This window comes from Amblyomma americanum, chromosome 6 (genome assembly GCF_052857255.1).
Source record: "Amblyomma americanum isolate KBUSLIRL-KWMA chromosome 6, ASM5285725v1, whole genome shotgun sequence".
Taxonomy (NCBI): Eukaryota; Metazoa; Arthropoda; class Arachnida; order Ixodida; family Ixodidae; genus Amblyomma; species Amblyomma americanum.
In genome coordinates this window covers 14,944,876-14,969,734 of record NC_135502.1, presented here as the reverse complement: position 1 = coordinate 14,969,734, position 24,859 = coordinate 14,944,876, and the positions used below count along the sequence as shown (strand labels likewise).

The following is a 24,859-nucleotide window of genomic DNA, read 5'->3' as shown; positions in this document are numbered from 1 at the left end:
TTATTAATAAACAAGTCAACAGCAAAGAAGCAGTAAGTAAACTGCATGTCACACTTTTATGATAAATTAAGCACTTACAGCTTGCAGAAAAAGTGACTTACACATCAAGCGGTTTAAAACCATGTTAACATAGACTGTAAATTGCATCGCCTTCGAGCGAGGAGGCACCAACCAGCAAGCTGCGGCGTGCAGGACGTGCGAGAGAATTCGCACGAGTGATCTGCCCCAACTGAGACAAGACGGCGACGGAAGTATTCGCTGCGAATTCGGGAAGATGCGTTCGCAACATGAAACGAAGCCTGTGTCATCCACAGATGAACTCACACAAATGTGTCTCTCTTAACTGCTTGCAGTCTACGGACAGACCGAAATTGTCTTCATTGCGGGAGGACTCCGTGATGGCCCGCCCAGATTCACCTCTATCGGCCGTCTTGGAATGGGTCTTGAGGCCATGGTGAGAAATGGCCTTGTATGCCCAGGCCACCTCAGCCAACCGTGAATGCAATTTTTTGAGGAGCTCTAATGCTTTCTTTTTTGAAAGCAGGTTCATCAGTGGTCCTGCAGATTAAAGAGAAGCTAAAATGTAATACTAAATCAAGCTGCATAGATTAGTGACGCGTAATACAGAATATGTTATTTTATAAAAAGCAATGCTCTGATAGACAAGAAAATTTTCTAAAAGTAAACAACACCTGGTGGCACCACTTGTTAATTCCTACAACTTTGACTGGTGTCGTGATTTCTCCGCCGGCCACGATTGATTGATCGCTTTCTCGTACAGCGTTATTTCGACGGCAGTGGGAAAGCAATGTCAGAGAACCGAACGTCTGTTATTGGCAGTGCGCCTGTAGCATTTTTTTTTATGCATTATGCCAGTGGTTGGTGTGCATATGAGTACGCAAGTCCCAAGATTCTCTCTTTCAGAAATTAATACGCGCATGCTGCGTCGCACCGATATAGTGCTCTGCCTGGGGATTTGCAGTCTTCTACTCTTTTTCTTTATTTTTTTTACGTGACAGCTAAGCTCCCGTTCAGCGAGGAAATCGCCGTAGTTGCTGGCGTTGGCATGTTCACAGAATCCCGATTTATCGAGAGGGCCGTGACGTCACACGTTGAGTTATTGAATGAACATTATTAAAACTTGAGTTAAGTTGTGATTATGGGGTTGCAGCATTACTCAAATTTCCTTATGGTGTGTAAGCATGTAAAGTAAATAATTACACTGACAAGAAAATTGGGATATTTAGGAATCGCATCCGTACGCTTCGGCTGCAAGTCAGGCAAGACCTCTTGACAGTCGAGGCACGTTACTTGGATGGTAAAGTGGAGACCTTTTGTGTCTTGTGTTGTATCACGTGGTCTAGTATGCCTACTGATGTATGCTCCGTTTTATGGTTTTATGCAGTTTATCATCCTTAAGCGACTGAGGCTTTGTGGGACGGCGTTATGAAGGACTGGATAATTCGACCCGCCGGGGTCGACATCGCACAGTACATGGGCCTCTAGCAGTTCGACTGATGTGCTGATTTGTGCCAATGAGTGTGTTATAAAGAGAGAGGTACTAATTAACAAAGAAAGTCGCACATCACCATTAGCACCTCGCGTCATACCCTTAAAGGGACCATGAAAGGACAGTTACTCAGGTTAGGAAAGCGCATGAGCGAGCGATCTTCACTCGTCACCGCACGGAAAAAATAATTAATCTAGCTTCATTAACACTGAAAAGATATCAGCGATGAAAAAATATGCTTCTCATTGCCGCCCTCAACTCATACACGGTGTCTCATCAGAAAAAATATCAAGAAAACAGGTCGGGACTGCAGCCCTCTCTGTCCCATCATGCCCCATCCCGCAAACGCCATCCGGGCACGGGCCCAATAAGAAGGCTGGCACAGATTTCGCACTAACGTCCTCGTGGTAGAGGCGGCCAGCCGATTCAATTCAATTCAATAAAGGTGCTTGAATTGAATGAACTGCGCGGCCGAGAACGCGCGATGAGGTGTTACCCTAATCGGTTGCAAGCTACTGCGAGCAGCAATTTTTAATATTTCTTGTAAATTGTAGAGTGTACGCAGAACTTTATATTTGGCTCGAATATTCTCAAAGGCTACCTGTACAGACCTGTTGCACTAGAATATCACCACCAAAACTATTTCAGGGCCTCTTTACGACCGAGACGCAATCAAATGTTACCGCTGCTACGCCGACTTAGAAACAGCAGCACTTCACCGCCAATCCCTGTTTGGAGGCAGCACCACCTTATGTCAAGGAAGAACGTTTTATTAAAATTAAAAGTGCAAATAACGCCATCAGCATGACCAGGAACATTGAGACCAACGATAAGCCCCCGTCATCTTCACCGAGATAACAAGGAATAAACAATTACGAATATGCAACCGGCAGTGAAACGAAATATTCTTAAAGGGACCGACAGCTGACCAAACATGTCATAAGATAATGGCGGGAATGAAAAGATCTTGCCTCATATTTTAAGAACCTATAGCGCAGAACTATCGAAAAAAATTATAATTCAGTATGCTATTAAAAATTTCACAAAAAAAGTAAAGTGCCATCTTGCACTGAAATATTGCCACTATCGAAATATCCCATCCCGTGACCACATAACTTTAAAATGATACTGATTTGTTTGAGTGCACAGTTGTTTTTCGTTCAGGGGTGTTTTTCATATTTTGTTATAGTTTACGGTCCCTCCGGTTCGCAGCCGCCGCGGTGGCTGAGTGGTTACAGCGCTCGGCTGTTGGCCCGAAAGACGCGGGTTCGATCCTGGCCGTGGCGGTCAAATTTCGATGGAGGCGAATTTCTAGAGGCCCGTGTGCTGTGCGATGTCAGTGCACGTTAAAGAACCCCAGGTGGTCGAAATTTCCGGAGCCCTTCACTACGGCGTCTCTCATTGAGTCGCTTTGGGACGTTAAACCCCCATAAACCAAACCAAACCTCCGGTTCGCCCTTCTGATGAAAGACAACAACGCCATTCGCATCGCATCGCCGATGTGTTTTAGCTTTCGCCACTAGATGGCGCCATATTGTTCTGCATTTCCTGGATGCAGCGATAATTACGGTCAACCAAAACTTGTCGACAAGGTGTATGTCAGTGTGCCGTAACAGCTTCTGTTCGGGAAACTCAAATGTACACTTCTCTATAACAAAACTCTCTAATTATTATCTGGCGGGAGAGAGCTATATTAGTTTCAGATAATTTCACTGATAATTCTTAGTAGAGATAAGCGGGCACGCCACTTCTGCCGTCGTGTAATCGCCATCCCACCCGCTGATCATAGTTCATGATCATGATCATCTGGTCGCTGATCATGATCATCTGGGTACATAAAAATAGGCGCATACACTGATCGGAAAATTATCTACAAAAGTCTTCTACAGCGTTTCTAACAAACCTGTAGCAGAATCGAGCACCTCAGCAAGTTTTCCTTGCACAAAAAAAAAAAGAACGGTGCTTAAAACTCAGTTGTTAGTCCGTTTAAATATTCAGCAAAAAGTGTCCGAATTTCCCGCCCGCGACGAACGGACAAGCACGGCGTACGCTTCTCGTGCCTCGGTGTATGTTTAGAAATAATCTCAGGTTCTTTTCGGAATTACCAGGACAGTACAAAATGCTCTCGGAACAGGTATATACACAACAGCATTAAAACTTTCGTAATCTGTCGCACTTGCTTTCGCCCATTACTTCTAAGGAATGCTTGAGACGCGGGCTGAGAGAAATGGACTGACGCCGAAAGGTTGTGCTTTTTCTCCTGGCAGCTTTTATTTCACGCGTATTGTCCAGACCTAGAAGTTTTTGTACCCGCACAAGAGGTGCAGGCTCCGCACTATAGTAGGATGCAACTTACGAGGTCGGCAGTTGGCAACACCGGGCACGGTCCGCAGCGTCATGTACGTATTACTCCGGCGGCCAGTGACCAGAGTGAACAAAACAGTTTTTAAAGTTAGATTGTATCAAACAAGCCAGAGGCATCAAAATTCTTGAGCTTATAATTTTTTTCTCGTGCTTAGCTTCTTGTTCGGGCGACAAGAAAAACATGTACAACGGTCTACTTTTGTCAGGGAGGATTCCTCTTCGGCGGTCCTGAATGTGGACGAAACTTCACTGCAAACTTGAGTTGCATCCGACTATTGCGTTTTTCAGTTATGTTCGTTAGTTTAACCACCACTGACGTGCACGAAATCTCCACTGACTTGAGTCGACGGAAAACAGGTTGAACAGCAAATCACTTGAATTGCTGTGCAATGTCCCTCACTGAAAGCGGCAACGTGAGTGCATCCAAACAATCACTGTGCACTGGTTCGTCGATCGCAACGACGTTATTGTCGGCGTATCACGCTTGAGGACAAACAAAACACTGCAGAAGTATGCGTCCGCGTCCACCGAGCATATTGCACTGCTCTCACTTGACTTGGAAATAGGCGTGTACGCAGAATTTCTCCGCTTGCTTCAGATACTATGTACATGTTTGTTGCCGAAAACACCAACCTGATGACGCCCTCATGGCACAGTGCAGGTTAAAGATCCCCAGGTGGTCAAAATTAACCGGAGACCTCCACTACGGCACCTCTTCTTTCCTTTCTTCTTTGACTCCCTCCTTTATCCTTTCCCTTACCGGCGCGGTTCGGGTGTCGATCCACCGACGCAGTAACCACGAGCTAGTGCGTCATTTCCTGTCCTAAAAACCAATTTATTTATTTTTACCCTCATGTGCACGGTACACTGATTCATTGATGGCCTAACCCACACTGAGAGTGGATTATAACTGACTACGATAAACATTGAACATGAAAGCGTAGAAGCATCCTATGGAATGCAACCTGTGAAACAGCCTGAGAACTACCAGCTGCCGTCGGTGCCATCTCGAGACAACGACGACATTATTTCACCGTGACTCAGGCTCAGTATGCTCGCTCTGGTTGGCCGGAGAGCTCTGAGGAAGACGAGTATTAAAATGACGCAGCTGTCATCTAACGACACTTTTTTGCTCAGAAAAAACTTCGTCATTGCTTTCGATGAATAATCTATCCAAATTGCTCAGTTTGTTATTTCCCTTTAGTGCCCCTCTAACCTTGTACGATTAAATCTGTGCTCGCCACTTCCTAATGCGTTACGGCTATTCAGACTGTTTGGCGCATAACTGTACTTGATGTACTCAAAACGTCGCTGCTTAGACTACATTTACCATCTCTGGCATGTATGCGACTTCATACCTATACTTAATCACGTAGGTGGTGGACACCGAGACAAGAGAACCGCTCGGCCCAAGGCAGCAAGGAGAACTTGTGCTGAGAGGTCCCGGCCTTATGCGAGGCTACTGGGGACGGCTGATTGAGAGTGTCACCGACGCAGGAGGCTGGTACAGAACAGGTGACGTCATGATGCTGATGACTGCGTTTCTATTAGAGCTGATGGTCTGCACCCCTGTAAAACTAGCTCAAATGAAAGCCTTGCTTCAAAGGAGTTATTGTTAGTGCATGCATTTGTCTCGTGTTATAACCTGAGGAGTAAGCAAAATAATTAGAAGTGTTAACTTTATAATGACCTTTTACAAGCTGGGAAAAAACCTTAATCGACAAACACGATTGCGCTCCACAATTGGGGGTAACCCACTTCGCCTCAAGAGCTCACTTACAGATGCACGGCCATATGCGTTAAAAATAAATCTAACTGCTTTAGCTGTATTCGCTCAAATTTCTGAATGTTTGTTACCGTGAAAGGGTCCCAGATGATTACAGCATATTCTAGTAACAGACGGATGAGGGAATTGTATGCCAATAGACGAACACTAGGTGGGGATGACTTTAATGAGCGCCTCAAGAAAAAGAGTTTCCGCATTGAATTTCCTACGACAGCGTCTGTGTGTTTTGACCACGAAAGGTTGTAAGTAATCCATAGGCCCAAATATTTATACTCTGTCACCTCTAATAATGATATGTTGTTAGTACCGTACACAAAATGAAGAGGTATTTTCATGTGTGTAATTTTCATAAAAACGGTTTTTTTTAATTAATGCACATCTGCCATTTGTTGCACTATGCAACCACCCTCGCTAGGTCACTATTTAGACGTACCTGCTCATCAACTGAAGACCGAAGAATTCGACTAATCTTAGGCACATGGTCACACTTTCTTGCAGAATAACGTGGAGAAGCAAAGAGAGCATTTTCATTTTGAAAAACAAAAAAAAACCTTTTGCCTTCTTATGCTAATAAAACTAGCAAGCAAGGCAGTTATGTTGCCCGGTTATACGAAATACATGTGGTGTTTACCCAAATGGCCAACCTGAATCCTTGTCGTGTTATACTGTCTTTTTTTATATCACCGCTTTAAAATGAATAACTTCGCGAATTTCTCGAAATTGCGAACACGCAGGCGTTCAAGAAGAAAAAGAAATGCGGTAATAAGAACGCCACATTTCTAAACATGTACTGCACAAGCGCGAAAGGTACCTCATAGGAAAATCCTCCTACATCCCAAGGGGAAAATAATTGGTCCCATCAATGCAACAACAATTGTGCTTACCTTGGCTGGTGAGGTGCTTTGCTAGGCACCAGACCGCAATTTTCTTGTCGCTCTTTCCTTTTTACACCCGTTACACCCGTCTTCCTTTTTTCCACGTGCAAGGCAGCCAACCGGAACACCCTTCTGGCTAACCTCCCTGCCTTTCCGCTACCTCTTTTCTCTGTCCCTCTGCGCTAGTTCCTGCAGTTTTCAGTTTAGTAAATATGGCCAGACGTAAAACTAAGCGCAGGAGGACACCAGTCAAGGTATACTTGATATTTGTCACAACGAAATATGTACTACATATGCCTGTGTTCACTTTGGTTGTATGCCGAACCACTTTTTAGGCACAGACATAGCTTGCGCGAACATGCACGCTATTTTTTCTAGTAATTCTTATTCTCTAGTTCCTACATCAAATAAAGGCATTCTTGCAGTAGTCTTCAAGCCCGATAATTCACTATAAGTTTACACGCACGCTTTTTTTCTCTTCTGTCACCAGGAGAAGGTGAAGAAGAATTGAAGAAAAGAAATATGACATTAATATTCCTAGCATTATTTACTTACTGTCTTGGTTACCAGTAAGGGATGGAATAACGGGCCTGCTGGAACGCTGATTGGCCTCTTCAGCTTAGTAATCCACCTCCGCAGGTGACGAGTGCTACTTCGACGAAGAAGGATGGCTGTACCTAGTGCAGCGAATGAGCGAGTTCATCTTCTATCGAAGTACGAAGATACCGCCGGCCTACATCGAAGCCGCCCTCGTTCAGTGCCCCGCAGTGAAAGACTGCGCGGTCGTGGGACTGCCGCACCCGGAAGATGGGCAGTTACCGCACGCAGTGATTGTGCCCAAGCCCGAAGGTAGACACCTCGGCCCGGAGCACTACCTACGATTTGTCGAAGGTGGGTGCGAAAAGCTTGCCGTCCTCAATATTTCCTCTCACAGTTGAAGGGCGTTATTTTAAACGCTTCATACAAAATGAATCTTGCTTTCTTTCTTCACTTAAATCGGTGTGTAGAAGGAAATGTTAGCGCTTGCAAAATGCTCTGGCCACTCGCCTTCCCTTTTTGTGAGAACGCACTGACACCTAAACGTGACGGAAGTGAAAATTAACACAGAAGGAAACCACGTTCCCTGCAATATATGCGCACAAGTCGTTAAAGCTATCGAGACTGAAAACTGCAGACTGACAATCTCTGCACAGTTGCTCGTTGAGTAGCACATCACCACGCTTGAAATTCCGGGCTGCGTTTTGTCTGGTTTGGCTTAGTTTGGTTTCGTTTGGTTTATGAGGCTAAACATCCCAAAGTAACATGGGATAAGAGGAATGCCCTAGAGAAGTACTCCGGGTAAATTTATATGACCTGAAGTTCATTAACGTGCACCGACATCACGCCGCAGTGTGCTCGAGCGCCTTTCATTTCGCCTCCATCAAAACGCAGCCGCCGCGGACGGGATCGAACCAGCGTCCTCGGGCTCAGCAGCCTAGCGCGCTTACCACTGAGTCACTGCGGCTCTTTAAAATTCAGGACTCATACTGTTACCCTATTAGGCCTCTGATTTTTCTGACATATAAACTAAGCGCTCAAGCAAAACCACCAATATTGCTTAAACCCTTAGCGGCCGTCTAATATTTAGCCAATATTCTGGATTCATTTAAAATTCGATAATTTTGTTGAACTTCTGCATAATCGCTTTTCAACCCTCGTTGTATTGCGCGGCACTCCCGCGGGGTCCATTTTATGATCTTTTGATATTATTTAACCCTCTAGAAAAGAAGGGCGCGCTTACAAGCGTAACTGAGAAAAAAAAATAATTTGAGAATTCCACCTCAGTATGAGGCATGTCGTTGTACGAAGTGCAGGAGTATTATTGCATGTGTGGCATTGCGCTTGCCGCTACACTTTGCACCAGAAAAAACTGTTCGAGGGGAGGAGCGGAGGTTCAGATGATGTCTGCCTGCTGCCCTTTTTGTATTAAATTGCCTGAAGGTGCCTCCATTTTATGCGCTAGCGAGGCATCCAACTACTTCTTCCACAAGGTTCTCTCATCTAAAGGTATAAAGTGTCACTATCCATTCGAACTTATGGTCGAGCTACAAGTGGCCCCAGCGAAACAAGGACCTATCTGGGAAAGCTGTTTTTAGGTTGTGCTGGTATGTAATTCACCAGAAGTTACGCTAACCCAAGCTAAGCCATCACGATTGTCGCCGTAAACAGGACGAAATACGGAGAAAGAGACTTTATTAGCACAGCTGCCGAGTGCGGAATCATATGTTTCACCACTAAAGTCGCCAGTATGCCCACAGGGTCAGTCAGCCACGAAATCTTCTTTCGTGCGAGATGCACTGATATATGTTGTGTTCTGTTAAGGCGGCTGCTGCAGGTTTGAGTTAATTGCCAACAGAACACGAATCGAAGCACACCGGAGTGATTCGGTCGAAGTATATGCGCCGTACTGAGGAGTAATTCTGAGCGTTGCTTGTTGGGCGAGTTGGTGATCCGTAATAATAGAGCCGCTCGTAACAAAACAGGACAACAGGAGGAACACAGAACGACACAAGCGCTAAATGTCAACTATTTATTTCTTGTCGTTGCTACATATAAATACATGAACCACAGCATGAAATGGGAAAGAGCGATGTGTAAATAGTAGGTTAAAATAACATGGCTACAATGTTCATGAGAGTAAATCGGGCCACCTAAGCCTGCACTGTCGCTACTGCAAGATCCAGTCTAAGAAACGGGACCGTCCAAAGCAGTGTATGCCGCTTTTTTAAAGGAGCCAAATTATCAAACGCCACAATGATAAGCATGTCAGAGAGATTATTGAGGCTCGTAATATTTCACGTGCAGGCAAAAAGTGCTTAAGTGTGGCATCACTGGCACTATCAGCAAGAGATCGATTTTCTAAATCGATGGCAACCAGCGAAAGGCTGAGTTGTATAGCTTGTATCAGCTGACCTGATCGCTCTTTCCCATTTCATGATGTGGTTCATGTATTTATATGTAGCAACGGCAAGAAATAAACAGTTGACAGTTAGCGCTTGTGTCGTTCTCTGTTCCTCCTTTTTTACTGTTTTGTTATGCGCTGCTCTATTGTTAATTCTGAGCTTTATCGATCTTAGTGTGATATAAGAAGTCGAGCAGCAAACTATTCAAAGACTGGAGTCGTCCTTGCGGTGCGCAATTCTTTGCGTTTTTCTCGCTTTTGAAGCGAAAAGCTTCACTACGCTAGTCAACACCGCGCTTCACGCGAGCCGGCGTATGGTGGAGCCCGAGTGGCGTACCGCGCAGGTGCCCGCCACCGACTCTTTCTCTTTCTGTCTCGCTCCCTAGTGATTAGTGCGCATGCGCCACCAGTAGCACTGAGCCACAGGTCTTCCTCCGCTCTCTTTCTTATTTCCCTCCCTCCTTTATCCCTTCCTCTACGGCGCGGTTCGGGTGTCCACCGAGATATGTGAGACAGTTACTGTTTTATTTCCTTTCCTCAAAAACCAAACAAAACAAGTGAGCTGACGGCGTTCATAGAGTTTTTTGGCGTTGACAACTTTGCCAGGGAAATTAATTTTTACGAAAGGAAAGGCACAAACCGGCTCCGTGGCTCAGCGGAGACCTCAATATCGCTTCTATATATGTGGCTTGGTGTTAAAGTGCAAAAGCCTGTTTTGATTGCGTTCCGCACATTGGATAGGCAGCGCGCCCTCGCTACCACCATGGGAGGTGGCATGCAGCGCTAATGCATTCTGGCTACATCTCGCTCTCTCACCACCGCCACATGTACCAAAACAAGAATGAGGCGTCCGCCTATCCAGAGAGCCAGTTATGCGCCTTTCCTTTCCTCAAAGTCATCGCCGTCTAGAACATTGTCAACGCCAAACCCAATGAACACTGTCAACGCCGACATCTTTCGCTTTGTATATCCTGGATTAGCCGAGCTAATCTACATTAATTTTTTTCGGCTCTAGTGTACGTGGCAGGATAGAGAAATTGAAATTGAGAGTGAAATTGGTTTTAGGAAAGTAATGATAATAATAATTGGCTTTGGGGAGAAAGGAAATATCGCAGTATCTGTCTCATATATCGTTGGACACCTGAACCGTGCCGTAGGGGAAGGGATAAAGGAGGGAGTGAAAGAAAGGAAGAAAGAAGTACCGTAGTGAAGGGCTCCAGAGTAATTTCGACCACCTGGGGATCTTTAACGTGCACTGACATCGCACAGCACACGAGCGCCTTAGCGTTTTTCCTCCATAAATACGCAGCCGCCGCGGTCGGGTTCGAACCCGAAATGGCGCAGTAACTGTCTCACTTGTCTCGGTGAACACCCAAACTGCGCCGTAAGGAAGGGATAAAGGAGGGAGTGAACGAAGAAAGGTGGATGGCTCCGGAATAATTTCGGCCACCTGGAGATATTTAACGCGCACTGACATCGCATAGCACACGGGCACCTTTTTGCGTTTCGCCTCCATCGAAACGCGGCCGCCGCGGTCGGGTTCGATCCCGGGTACTCCGGCTCAGTAGACGAGGGCCCTAACCACTGAGCAGCCACGGCGGGTTAGAAGGATAGAACGCGCGTAGCCTTCTGTGGAAGTCCCTGGTGATTGACTGACTAGCTTTGCCTGTCCAATAAAAGGTGTTAAAATCATACATATATGGATAGGTTCCTGATTTGACTGGCATTAAAGGCGTGTTCTTCTTTCTTTCTCTCTCTTTTTTTCTTTTTCATGTTGCATTTTGCCATGCCGCAGAGAGCGTTCCCAAGGAGCTTCGACTTCAGGGAGGTGTCACACTCGTCGACGAGATTCCACGAAACAAGCTCGGCAAGTTGGTGCGGCGTGATCTTCTCGAGTGGGTGCTCGAGCGACGAGCCAACAGCAACTTAAAGTGAAAGCTTGGGAGCGTGCAAGGGGTGCTCCTTTTGGATTAATTGGTCCTAAATTCACCTCTCAGAAACCATGTTGCATGAAAAATACACTGTTACCATATGCTTCTCGTAATACAAGAGCACCGAAGTTTCGGCCGGTTGGTATTGATTCATCTTGAAAAAACGTTGCAGCATGTGTGTCTATTTCGTCCTCGTTTTTTCGTGCTGCTACGTTTTTTCAAGAGGTTCTCGTAATAGATTTCTAAAAAAAATAATACAGCTAACTGCTTTAAAATGGAAACAAATTCTTCACAGGCGCTACACGTCTTCGTCTGGGGAGTACAAAAATTTATCATGATGTGTGGAACATAACGCGCCAGCAGAACGAGTCCTGGGTATAATCTGCCTGCAACTTGAGGACTTTCGATTGATTGTTTCATTGATTTATTTATGGGGTTAACGTCCCAAAACGACTTATGCTATGAGGAACGCCGTAGAAGAGGTCTCCGGAAATTTCGACCACCTGGGGATTTTTAACGTCCCGGGTTCGAACCCGACCGCGGCGGCTGCGTTTTTATGGAGGAAAAACGCTAAGGCGCCCGTGTGCTGTGCGATGTCAGTGCACGTTAAAGATCCCCAGGTGGTCGAAATTATCCCGGAGCCCTCCACTACGGCACCTCTTTCTTCCTTTCTTCTTTCACTCCCTCCTTTCCCCTTCCCTTATGGCGCGGTTCAGGTGTCCAATGTTATATGAGACAGATACTGCGTCATTTCCTTTCCCCAAAAAACCAATTATTATTATTATTAATTATTATTATTATTATTTTAACGTGCACTGACATCGCACAGCACACGGCCCTCAAGAAATTTGCCTCCATCGTAATTTGATCGCCGCGGCCGGGATCGAACCCGCCTCTTTCGGGTCAGCAGCCGAGTGCCATAAGCACTGAGCCACAGCTGCGGCTGCTTGAGGATTATCGCTGGATCACAAATGGTTAATGTGGTTATGTTGGCAATAGCCGAGATGAAGATGCTCTGATTACGTTAACGCCACTAACATAAGGTATTGATGTCTCCCATGCTCCCTTTATATAATGCCCCAACTCATGGCCTTTATGAGGGAGTAAATTTTGATGATCATTAATGCGCGAGCACTTTGCGTTTTATTGACTGAAAAAATCCTTCCCGATTCACAACAGTATTAGTTTTACCAGCAAACTCGAATCACATGAGGAGCACTTATCTTACAAGCGCCCTGGATTTTTTTGCCTCCTATATCTTTTTCGATTCTATCACGGCGCTGACCTGGCACCTATCCGGTTAAACCCACCATGCGGCGGGAGCGGCGGCCAACTAGCAAGGCTAGACCCCTCCTAGCACTAATCCTAACCTATTATAGGTAACGGCAATAAAAGAAAAACACTTCATGGAGTATTTTCTTTATAATAAAAATGGTGTTGTGTTGCGTTATAAATTATTTAGCGTAGCAGTGAGGTATGTACGAATATCTCGCAGCAAAGTAGAAAAATACGGCATATGCATGTTCGCGTTTCATTTCAGCCTGGCTGTGCACTTCCTTCTCTTGTCTTGTCCCTTGCGGCTGCCTGCAAAAATTGTCTATGGAAGATAGTTTCTTGTAAAAAAAGCTGCATGTAAACAATGTGGGTTGTGTAATAATGAACATATATGTTTTCACAAAATATATGTGCTTAACATAGCTGTGCATATAAATCCGTTTTATGAAACAAGAAGCCTTTATATATAAATTGCTGAGTTTTACTATAACTATTTTCTGCTTTTTTTCGGAACCGTATGCAGCGAGAGACCACAGGGCACTACCATAAGGTTTGGACCACCCAATGGAGATGTCTGTACGCGTCTATAGTCTATAGACTCACGAAGGCTGTCTCTGCTCTACTGCTTTATCAATCAGCAACAGATTCTGCGCGAGCACTCGGACTGCTAAGGAATCACTGGTATATGCTCTCACGCAATGAATACTGTGAAGAGGCAGCGTAGAAATCAGGGAACACGAAAAGGGAAAAGAAATAGTCACGGCAGAATCAAGCCATCACAGTCGGCAGTATATATGGTTGCGGCGAATGCATAAATTAACAGTATAAATGTAAAGTATAGATACAATTTCCTAAAATAAATGTAAAACCTTGATGCGTTAAGAAGTTGTCCTGATCTCTTCGTGGTGCCTATTTTTCTGTAGACCGTGGTGTACACGGAACACTCAGCTAAGTGAGTGCGCATCCGGACAATTGTGCAGAGTGTATATGCACGACACTCAAGCCCTGTTTCACGCCTAATAATAGGCCGCTTGCTGAGATCTGCTTCAGCTCGCCTTCGGAGGGCTTTATAGAGCACTATGCAAAAATACAACTTATTTTTTTTTCTGCAATGTGACTGAAGGCAAAGGAAAACTGAGAAACGTGTGAACAGCGAAATGCTGCCGCAGTTCAAACTCTTCGCCCTTAGGAAAGGGAATAAAGACGTCAGGCACCTAAAATGCACGACGTCGATCACATAAATCCCTGATTTTAATTCCTCTCTAGCTTAAAGAGCGAGGCACAGGTATATAGGGGCAGTATAGTGATATCTATAGGAACAACAGCGAGTGCTGCGGCAGCACACAGTGCCGCAAACTGGCGAGAATGGCTCGCCGGGGATTATTTCCTACGCTCGGTCCCAAGTGACTGACGAAGGCCCAGACTGGATGTGACCAAGATATACCCGAAGTGTAAATTACACGTTTTTTTTAAAGAGCTAATGAAAAGAACAGTTTGCAAAGCATTTGTAATTGATTTTCACATTTAGTATTTAGAAGAACCAGTCGCTCAAACTTGCAAGACGTAATTGCGAAAAGCTTGCGCAGGATTCTCTGCCGAAGTATCTTCGAAATGGCCTGTGCATAGTCTCTCGTGGTTTTTATCGAGATCTAAATATTATTATTAGTCGCGAAGCAACTGTAACTGAATGTTTCATCTGTCTAGTGTAACGAAGAGCACGAGCACACTCATCTCTTTCAGGCTGGTTGTAGATAAGTTAACTATTTGCCTAAGTATCAGGACAAATGTTTTGTTGCCTAGCAATATGAATATGAATAATGGTGGGGGAAAAGATGACTAAACCAGTGAAGGTGTAGTACTGGGGCGAACACGCCCACATAGAACGCTCGAGCCGCCCGCATCGAAGCGGACCAATTGAAAATTTTGAGCAGGTGCACTGTTTGAAGACAATGCCTGCACTCGAGTGAAGTAGCCTAAGCATTCGAGGAATAAAAGGCCAAGCATCGATCTCCTGCGAGCGCAGTTGGGCTAATGTTTCACTTAATTGGTTTCGCAGCACATCACCCAAGCACTCTATAGATAAGCCTTCTCATGCTTGTACTTCAACCACATTTGCTCCGAAACATATCGCCACTCTTCTTTTCTGAATACAGTCCGAGACTAGAATGACCTTCCATCTGAAGTGGCAACCATCATCGACTTCAGCAAATTCAAGACCGCCATAGAAGATCATCTGTATTCATGCCAATTGCCTTTTCGGCGCACACCTCATGTAATTTCCCTTGTGGGCCTTTGAGGAACAAATAAATAAACAAATAAATCAGTGCTGTCCACCACAGGTAAACATGTTTGGCCGAATGCATCGCATCGGCAAAACACAGAGTTCTGCTCTGTGCGTCACGCCGCTATGGGTGTCGCAGTAAAAACATCGGAGCCGTACTAATCCGTGCCACTTGCTTCCGTTCCATTTCCAGCAATTTTTCAGCACTCGGAGTAGACCATATAGGGGCAGAGTACGTACTACCTGCAACAGGTGTGCAGCATCCGGTTGCTGACATCTTGTGAACGTTCGGTGCTACGATCCAGTGATGAAGCATGCTCCGTGATTCTCGATTCACGTCCCCTATAATATAACGTACCTCTGCAGAGGCAAAATTTCTTATCAGGATTTGCGGTTTAATTGGTTCTTTTTCGCCAAGAGTGACAAGGGTGGACGGCCCAGGTATGTAAACTTGTATTTTGCAGTGTGCATTAAACGACGTCTACTATGACGCAAGCATTGCGGCGGGCCACTTCAGAAGGTGTTGGAGAGATATAATTCATCTCCGCTCTTCCGACCCTGAGTTAGGTTATCCCACACAGTTCTTTGCAAGTTGTGCAAAACATTCGAGCAAGATTATATTTTAACAAGATAAAATACGCCAAGCAAAGGAAAATGGAACGAAGGAAAAGGCAGACAGGCACTGTTAGCAAGCATTGATCGGATGCCCGGAATGAGTTACGGTAGATGATGCATGATCACTCGTCTATACAACAGTTACTGAGAGAACTCTAACCAGGCTGGAAGTTCTAAGCCGATTATAAGGATGTCGAGTTTCAGAGATGTTTGGTACATTTAAAAAACCGTTGTCCGACTGCGCCTTGTTACCTGGCAACAACGGAATTAGCTCTAGGCTGAAGTTGAAGCCAATTTTTTATAACTCGAATGATTGGAGGAATTGATAGCTAGCTTTCTTTATTACGTTATTCAGATGGCCACTGTGCTCAAGAGCCCTTTCAGCAAAAACCAAGGTGCGTTGGACGTTCATAGGAACTTCGGTGGATATCTCCTAGACCACCTTCGACGCCACCACAATTCCCGATGGGTGAGTGAAGGGCTCAGGGAGGCTTTACACAGAGTTGTACTGGTTACTTTGAGGACGTTTTCGGCTTTCTCGCCAACGATGATGAAACTGTTTTGGCGCATGAACACCACCCGACTGCACATACTATTCAGCACGCAAGTGCCGGTGTCATCAGACATCACCAGCTCTGCATCAGCAGAGCCAGCTGCTAGAAATGGCTATCGCAGCCATGTATGCGCACTGTATCAGTATGTTCACTCCAGAGAGAAAACGATGGCCATACTTTTACGCAGGCCAACTTCTCGTTTTTGCTAACCTTGATGGCACCCATCATGGTGCGCAACTTGACACATATGCGGGCGAAATTCCTGGCGTTTTGATCTGGCAATCTCGCTCTTCTCAAATCATGCAACTCAAGTAGCCACCAAGAAGGAAGCTGTAGTCATGAAATTGGAAAATGCGAAAAGCATTTCTATACTGCTTTTAGGAAGAGAGTATTTGGGACTACAAAATTTTCTTTCAAACAAGTTTTTAACGCGTTTGTTGAAGTAATCAGGCTATATTTTGTTCCACTTTTTTGTGCAAACATTGTATTAAATTCAGAGGACAATTAGAAGTCACAAAAGAAGAGGGGGGGAAGAATTTCAGAAGACAGGGTTCAGTTTGTAGGAGGTGTAATATCTATGTGCTCAGCGCCCATAACTAACTCTTTCTATCATGATATTGTTCCTTATATTTGGGAAGCTATGAGTACACGTTCTAGAAGCGACCGTGCCCTGGCCAGAAGCAGGCGAAATGTTGCACTTGACAGTTTTAAAGACTATGCGCCTACCTGATGAGAAGTGGGGATAAGAACTGTGTGAGTGGGGTGCGGGGAACTGAAGTATCGGGTATGCGTGCGTCACGCCCGATCGCTCTGTGGACCGAGGCTAATGATGTGGCTGATGGTCGGTGGACAAAGGCCATCTCCGTTTGCTGAAGGGGCCCGGGAGCCGCGGGTGGTGAGCCGCGGGATTAGACCGAAGATGATGTAGCCTTCGCCAGTTGCTGATCTGTTCTGAAATCTGCGAGTTGGAGCTCGCGCTCCCAGCTTCAGCCTTTTCGTAGGCTGTGCAGGTGCCGATACCAGCACCGTTACGTATGCTCCTCCCCTAAAACCTTGCGCGATAAAGGAATATATGGCGATGTACAGTCGTCCATAAGCCTGTCTAAAGCTCTCGAACGGCTCCCTTGGGAGTACATTTGCGTCGTTTACGACTGATGAAGGGCTAAATACAAGAACTTAGCGTGCATGCATATTCGCATCCATCGTGCTTCACTCCTTCTGATCGTGTTTCAAGAGTATGACGGGGCCAGGCTAGCAGCGGAAGTTCACATAAATGTACAACAAAGCACGCCGCTCGAGTGCTCTTGACAGGTGTGAGGATGACTGTACAGTGCGATGAAAGAGTAGGGGGATAAACGGAAGCTGCAGTTATTTTCAATTCTTGAGCACAGAAACGCATAGAGAGGTATTCAAGGGTTCATGAAAAATTCAATATCCGTGCAAGGCCTAAAGTGAACTGGGAATAAATTCGAAAGGGCGTGCTTGGCTGCGTCAGAGTGTAGTGGTTGGCGATGAGCGGAAGAAAAAGGGGGGTTATATGAGTCGCGAAAGAGGCAAATCATGGGCCGGTAGCAGTGCCAAGCTTGAAACACAGTATGGATGTGGAAGAGACGGCGGTAAAATGGACGTTTGGCTGGATTCATGCATTTGAGCGACAGGCTCAATAATCACAACAATTGTTGGGATCTGCGGTGAGACAATACGGGGCAGCGTAGACGGCAGGAGAACCCAAGTGGTCGCAGGGTAGTCGCCGGTATGGAGACATATTTGCTGTTATGGAAAAGAGCGCGATGCGCTTCGTGGTGGAAAAGCGCAGGGACGGGCGAAGGTTCCTACGATGTCGTCGACTGCGCAACCTCATCGTGGTAAAGAAAAACGCGCGACGCAGCAGCAGGGCCCTCAACGCTGAAAACTACGCTGGTAGGCCACGTAGGGCGGGTGCGTGAACAGCGGAGTGGGAACAATATCGTGAGCAGTGTAATCACAAGCGTGTCTAAGGTGTCAGGCACGCTTGTGATAAGGATAGAAGCGTCGTGAATAGGTACCGATAGATTTGAGGATGGGACCTAGCCCGTCCTTGCATCAGGTGTGGGTTGCTGCTGCAGGCATCGGTGGGTTCGGCGCTGGAAGGAGCGCCTGAAGCCATCCGTGTGGAAACTGCAAGAGAGAGATGTTGCGGCCGCTACAAAAGATGGGCAGTAGTCCGAAGCATCGACATGCGGCTTCTTCCGAGCCTTGAGTGAAAGAGAGAGCTGCGTGCTAGTGGGGCTTGGTGTGTGTTAGCTGCATGCAGAAATTCTAGGTGCGAGTCGTTCTGGTGGTGGCGACGCGAGGGACGGTGAAGGTGTGGAAGCTGCTCCTGGAGCGCAGCGGGGTGGCGGCAGTTTAAAATCGAAGTAGCCAACGATTGCCTTCTTTACGCCATCGTAGATAGCAGCGCCAGGAGGTGGCTACCGAAGCCTTACCAATATATTTTCTGGGAGCTCGCGACTTGTGTGGTGGTATAGCGAAAGCTGGCTGACACGTTGTTAACATGAAAGCTGAAGTGTAGCACGGCCAGCCAGGAAAAGGGGCTTTCATGCAAAAACGTGGAAGGCTCGATAGCCGGGGAATGGTTAGGCTCTGTAAAGGAGAAAGCGGCCCGCTGTGAAGACAGCGCACGACAGCGGAAGCTGGGGGAACATAGCGTAACATCACGGGCAAAGGGCGCGGAAAGGGCAAGGACGTCAAGAAACGGTAGACCGGTCGCGTCCGAAAGCCGGTAAGAAGCAGCAGTCGACAGAGAGAAGGAGAGAGAACTTCATTGTCAGGAAGATGGTGATCTTCTTGGCCACTGCTGCCGCTCCAGGTGGCCGGCAGTTTAAGTCTGTCGGCGACCTCCTACACTCTTGCCGTGGCCCGGGGCTGCACGTGAAGCGGCAGGGCCAAAGTGAGGCGAGGAAGAGCTGGTAGCTCAGAGCAGGTTGTTGCGGCTTCGCAGTCTATAAGGCTGGCGTTCGTAGTCAGTGGTTTGTGGAGCGAGGCTAATAAATGTGGGAGACGGTGGGTAGATGCCAACCGTCCCCGTTTATTGAAGGAGCCCAGTAGAGCGACTGATGAACCGGCGGAATGGATCGTAGGTGATATCGCCTCGGGCAGTTGCTGAGCTGTTCTTAAACCGAGAGCGTTTGACGTCTCGATGCCAGCTTCATGCAGCTTCTTCGTCGGCTCCGATACCAGAGCGGTTACAACACTCCACGTACGGTGCTTGTTCATACTTCCACTTTAGATGAGCGTCGTGCGTGACGTACGCAACGAGAGAGAGAGAGAGAGAGGTGGAATCAAGGCGACGGGCAACTCATGATGTCCGAGCGTCCCTGTTCGATACAAAGAGTGTTCGCCAATCTTGACATTCTTGATTGGCGTGATATGATGGCGTCATAAGTGCCGTCGCTCCCTGCTCACCAATTACTGACACGCATTGTTTCGACATCATGTTACAACGCCAACGTTAACGACGCCGCATAAACGGAGAGGGTGCACTTAACAGCTGTCGCTGTAAAACAAACTGTGCTGATGAAACTCTTCCGAGGCACAATGGAGCTGCTATGATCGCGTCACAACCCTCTGCGCGTTTCTCCCAATGATCTTCATTACTCATCTCTGCAATTGTTCTTAATTAGTTTCTGCTTTATTCCGGTGACATAAATTACGTGGCCCTGGAACTCGTTTCAAGGAATTCCAGAGAGAGCCAAAGGAGGGAAAGGAAAAAAATGAAGATTAACCAGAATTATGTACTCTTGGTTATCCGCAACAGAGAAAGCGGGCCAAAGGAATGAAAAGACGGGAAGAAGGGAGAGGAGCACAGGAAATGCGAGCACACTGCAAGGTACTCAAAATTCCAAAGCAACTTCTGAGTCGTGAGTACTTCATGTAGTGCAGTATAGCATTCGAAGGAATTTTTGTGACATGTTCTGAAACGCCCAGAATCGTTTATTTATATATATAGCTGACCAAAGGCCGTCCGCAGGCCCTGAAGCAGAAAGAAAAAAACAGGGCCGAGGTGGAGAATTCTTTCAAGACTTAGTAATGCCTGCAAGTGGGAAACCCACTGGGATGTCCATCGTTCCTCAAGAACAAAATATACACTCATACTCACAGTATACTAACAACGCAAAGAAAGGAGGAAGCAACCAACGCGCTGACGTTGTCAATTGACTTCTGTACGCTTTTTCGCCTGTGTCATGGCGCTGCATTCACGAACCAATCCTGCTTTCTGACAGATATTCATGACAGCCCTGCCTGGGGTTAGTTGCAGGCGTGACGAGGTGATTGAGCCTTGCATACAGCGCCGAGAGACATTCGCTGTGCTGAGGACTGCACCGTCCTAACCCTCGGGCATTATGAGTCTTCGGACGGCGACAGGAACGAATGTTGGCCTTGAAGACCTGCCAACCATTGTGCTGTTTCTTGAGGGCGTCATACCTGCGCGAATGGCTAAACTGCGCCGTACACTCTTCTTTTTAAAGTAAGAATTTCTTCTCTCCTCACATATTTCCTTCTCCCTTTTCTCCGAGTGCAGGGCTGTCAACCGGATTTTGTACTGCATAACCTCTCGGCCTTTCCTTCTCCATCCTCATTCCATCCTCCCTCTTCTTTCTTCTCCCTCATTTTTCTAGGAACGGAACGAAATGGTCTCTTCTCGTTATTTAGGTTCCTTGCGTGTAAGGAGCAATTTGTTTCTTAAACGCTCAGTATTTTTACGTATACGTACGGAAGTCAGAACCTAAAAAGTCAACGCTTGTATTTTCTTCTCCTCATGTACGCTCCAGAAATACAACCGTGAGACCACCAGCCAGAAGCGGTGCCTTTTATTTGCATTCCAGTGTGAGAAAGCAGTTGCTCCGCCACTGAAGGAAGGCAAGCTCACGGCAAGTGTCCTTTCTCGACAGTCAGTTCTGAACAGCTCCCAGGGCACCAATGCTTCTAACATATAAGGCGAAAGCCCAGAAGCATGCGGAGTTCTTCAATATCAAGATAGAAGTAACTCTATGACGACTGGTTCAACAATGATGATGATTACGAATTTTTAAGGCGCAAGGGCATCTATCGCCAAAAAGCGCCATGGCGCAATGTACTTTCAACTACTCAAGGTGGGGTCAAAGACCCACTTTTCGAAGCATTTCACTCCAGATAAGCCGAGCACCAGGCCAGGTGAAATCTTGTACCCATTGTATCACCGGCGGGTACCCAGCGGCACTGTGGATTGAACCCCGCACCTCCCGCATGCGAGGCGGATGCTGAACCACTACCCTCCAGCTTGTAGGGTATCCTACCGGAACACTCTTCTGGCTTCCGTCCCACCTTCCCTCTTTCTCTCTCTGTTCGCCACGCAGATAAACGCCACCACGCACGTAGAGCGAACTTACGGCGAGGTGGCGGACCAAGTGGCCGCGGTGCACGCAGCCTTGCACCGCCTGGGCATCGGAGCCGGTGATCTGATCTGCATCCTCGTCGCAAGCCGCGCCGAATTGCTGCCCATGCTTTTGGGTGCAGCGTGCGCCAACGTGGGCTGCGCTTACGAGGACCCGGAATACTCCGTGGGTACGAATTATATATTTTTTTTAATTTTAGGTCTCTCTCGACAGGTGCCCTCATTATCGGCAGAGACTAAAACCGCAGCTCTGTGACTTATTTTCCCGTATTAAAGCGCTAAAACCTTCAACAAATGCCAGTATATATAATATAAAGGCACTACTCATGGTTGGCTCTATTGGGTTAAAATTTCTCAACTCTGTGCCTCTCCTGGTTCTTTTCTTTTTTCATCGGATATTGTTACGACATACTAGAGGAGAAATAATAATAATAATAATAATAATAATAATAATAATAATAATAATAATAATAATAATAATAATAATAATAATAATAATAATAATAATAATAATAATCATTGGTTTTTGGAAACAGGAAATGGCGCAGTATCTGTCTCATATATCGTTGGACACCTGAACCGCGCCGTAAGGGAAGGGATACCCGCCGCAGTGGCTCAGTGGTTAGGCGCTCGACTACTGATTCGGAGTGCCCGGGTTCGAACCCGACCGCGGCCGCTGCGTTTTTGTGGAGGAAAAACGCTAAGGCGCCCGTGTGCTGCACGATGTCACTGCAAGTTAAAGATCCCCAGGTGGCAGAAATTATTCCGGGAAAATAGAAAAAAGGATTCTCCAGACAGGAGATCTCCAGACAGAAACCGGAAGACTCTGGAGATATGGGCCGTGAGTTCGCAGCGTGTAACCTGAAGGCTGGCTAAGGTGCAGCCCGCTGGCTTTGTTTAAAATCAGACTAAAGATGACTTGCAACGCGCAAGTGATTATGGTATTAAAGATTACTTTGTATACTAGCTCAAGGCTCTGTGTAACCCCACAGCAAGCTACTCAGGCGTTGTTGCTTTGGTCGGCAGTTAGGAACACATGTCAGCATGCATCGCCGGATTTGCTGTGCTGCCTGAAAAGAGCTGCCGCCGTAGTGTGTAGCTTATTACACTGACAGCTGCCTTGTAGTCATAATTAAAGGCATCATATATGTATACACCTTTTCTGACATTGTTTCTTCTCATCGTTTGAGCGAAAAGAGAGAAACGGTTTCTTTTCCCCGAACAGGCAGTCACCTTTAACTCTTCAGCCGAAATCTTCGAAATAAAGTAGCAGTAACTGTCTTAAATGCGTCACTCGGAAAGTACTTGGTGAAATCTATAATCATCAAGAGCAAAAAAAGGCATGTTTTGAATGCAGAGTGCTGTGCCAAAAGCCAGAAAGCTTCATGTCTAACCTTTACAAATATAGGGGACACAAAGCACAATCAAAGACGACATTGACTGTTCTGCTTCAGTCTTGCTCATTCTTACTAACTATTCGGTAGGATCACGTGCACAATCCAGCTTTCTCTTACCCACAATGTGATTTGCGGGAATATGCGAGGTGTCCAAAAACCACGCACACTTGCCGATGTGTGTGAACTGAAAAACAAAAAAGTCATCTTCTACTGCAGATGTTCTTGTAGAATGGATGAAAAGCTTTGAGTTCGCGGCCATCTGCTGCCAGCCTGACCGTACTGATGAAGCGTTGGAACTGAGGGCCAAGCTGCCAACCGTAAAGGTAATCTCACTTTTACTATTTGCTCACTAAGAGTATAGAGCACGCAGTGGAGTTTCAAGTCCGCCTCCCTCTTGCCACTATATCCACATCAGCATCTCTTCTGTCTTGAGAATTTATAGCAATCGCATCAATCCTGAATTGCTATGAATTTTGTTGATGCCCCTGTTCCTTCCCCTCTCGAAACAAAGGCCTAATCTCCACCGGCACCGATATATAAAACTTTCTCTCTGTTTATACCATAACTTATGCATTTTGCAGCACATCATAGCACTGGGTGAACCGGCGAGTCGTACCCCTGGTATCAGAGGGACGATTGTCTCGTGGAGCCAACTTATGAAGATAGGTCGTGAAGCCCACTGTTCAGGGCCGCCATCTGTCGAATACCAGAAAAACCGAATATGTTACACGAACTCTACAAGCGGAACGACCGGGAAACCCAAGATAGTGGTGCACAACCATGATTCACTTGTGGCCAGTGTCTCAGCGAACAGGTGACAAAAATCTGCTTTTGCTCAATTATTTCTTCTGTGACAGTTCACTATATTTATAGGAAACTGCCCGAAACCTTGTATTTCTTCTATTTCTAACAGCGAAAAACCGTAATTCTGTTCTTCGGTCTTCATTACTGCACTGTTGCTTACTCTAGGTACGGTCATCGCCGATTTTTGGAGGGTAACAAGCAAGAATTGTCAAAGAGGAGATTGCTAGCGGAATATCTACTCGGTATCATAATAAACGGCATCTGCCAACCGTATTACCGCCACACCTTTTACAAAACAGCAAGCACATGAATAAGCAGCGGTAAATGCATTCGCTACAAAGCAGGGTGCATTTTTGCATCTTGCATGCACAGAAAGCGTCTCCATAATTATCACTCTCGCTTGTTATCACGGAAGATGACGAAAGGTTAGGAGTCGCGTGGTTTGTTGTGTATTACAGACAGCTAAAACGTCAAGGGCTCTTTGTCGCTACTGCTGATGATGGTGATTACGATTATGAATGTTTATGGCTCAAGGGCGGCATGGCCCAAAGAGCGCCATAACACGAAATATCTTCGGCTACACAAGTTGAATTCAAATGCTCATTTTCCAAGCATGTCACCCCAGATAAGCTGAGCGTCAATCCAAGGGAGACCTTGTACATACCTTAACACCAGTGGGTACCCGGGTACCAGGCTCCGCTGTGGATCGAAGCCGGCACCTCCCGCACTCAAGGCGGATGCTCGAGCCGCTAGGTCACTGCTGATGTTCCACTGTCGCTACTGGCCGCAACTCACAGGGACCTACTCTATGTGCCAGTGTTACTTCTGATACTTGCGTTTAGTTAAGGACAGTTATGGGTGCTAATAGTTATCGCCTACAAGGTTTCACTGTATTCCACGAAGGACATAAAATCAAACAGCAGTTTCCAGGGTCCGAAGGCCCCTAGGCTAGCAGTGCTGTAGTTAGCTGGACTAGACATCGATCAGGATTAAACAGCAGGCCCATAGCGTAAAATGTGAGAGGCGTATTAAGCCAACCGAAAACTAAAGGCAAGTAGACGCCAGCGATAACTGCGCTCTCATTCGTGCATGTAAAAAGAAATAACAATCATC

The 24,859-nt window shown here is 46.3% G+C and overlaps 2 protein-coding genes across 2 annotated transcripts in view; both read left to right on the top strand.

Moving 5' to 3' along the window:
• The window catches only part of LOC144136348 (uncharacterized), a 29,474-nt gene extending 15,902 nt beyond the window's left edge, over window positions 1-13,572 (top strand). Inside the window, exons 8-11 of the mRNA XM_077668606.1 lie at window positions 354-454; window positions 5,251-5,389; window positions 7,175-7,426; window positions 11,272-13,572. Of these exons, the coding sequence (XP_077524732.1) occupies window positions 354-454; window positions 5,251-5,389; window positions 7,175-7,426; window positions 11,272-11,411 (632 nt within the window). The 3' untranslated portion in view covers window positions 11,412-13,572. The remainder of the gene's footprint in view (window positions 1-353; window positions 455-5,250; window positions 5,390-7,174; window positions 7,427-11,271) is intronic.
• A 1,685-nt stretch (window positions 13,573-15,257) lies between these two features.
• Window positions 15,258-24,859, top strand: part of LOC144136347 (uncharacterized) — a 31,556-nt gene continuing 21,954 nt past the window's right edge. The window contains exons 1-5 of the mRNA XM_077668605.1: window positions 15,258-15,404; window positions 15,934-16,047; window positions 21,508-21,715; window positions 23,159-23,265; window positions 23,524-23,756. Coding sequence (XP_077524731.1) covers window positions 15,934-16,047; window positions 21,508-21,715; window positions 23,159-23,265; window positions 23,524-23,756 — 662 coding nt within the window. The 5' untranslated portion in view covers window positions 15,258-15,404. The remainder of the gene's footprint in view (window positions 15,405-15,933; window positions 16,048-21,507; window positions 21,716-23,158; window positions 23,266-23,523; window positions 23,757-24,859) is intronic.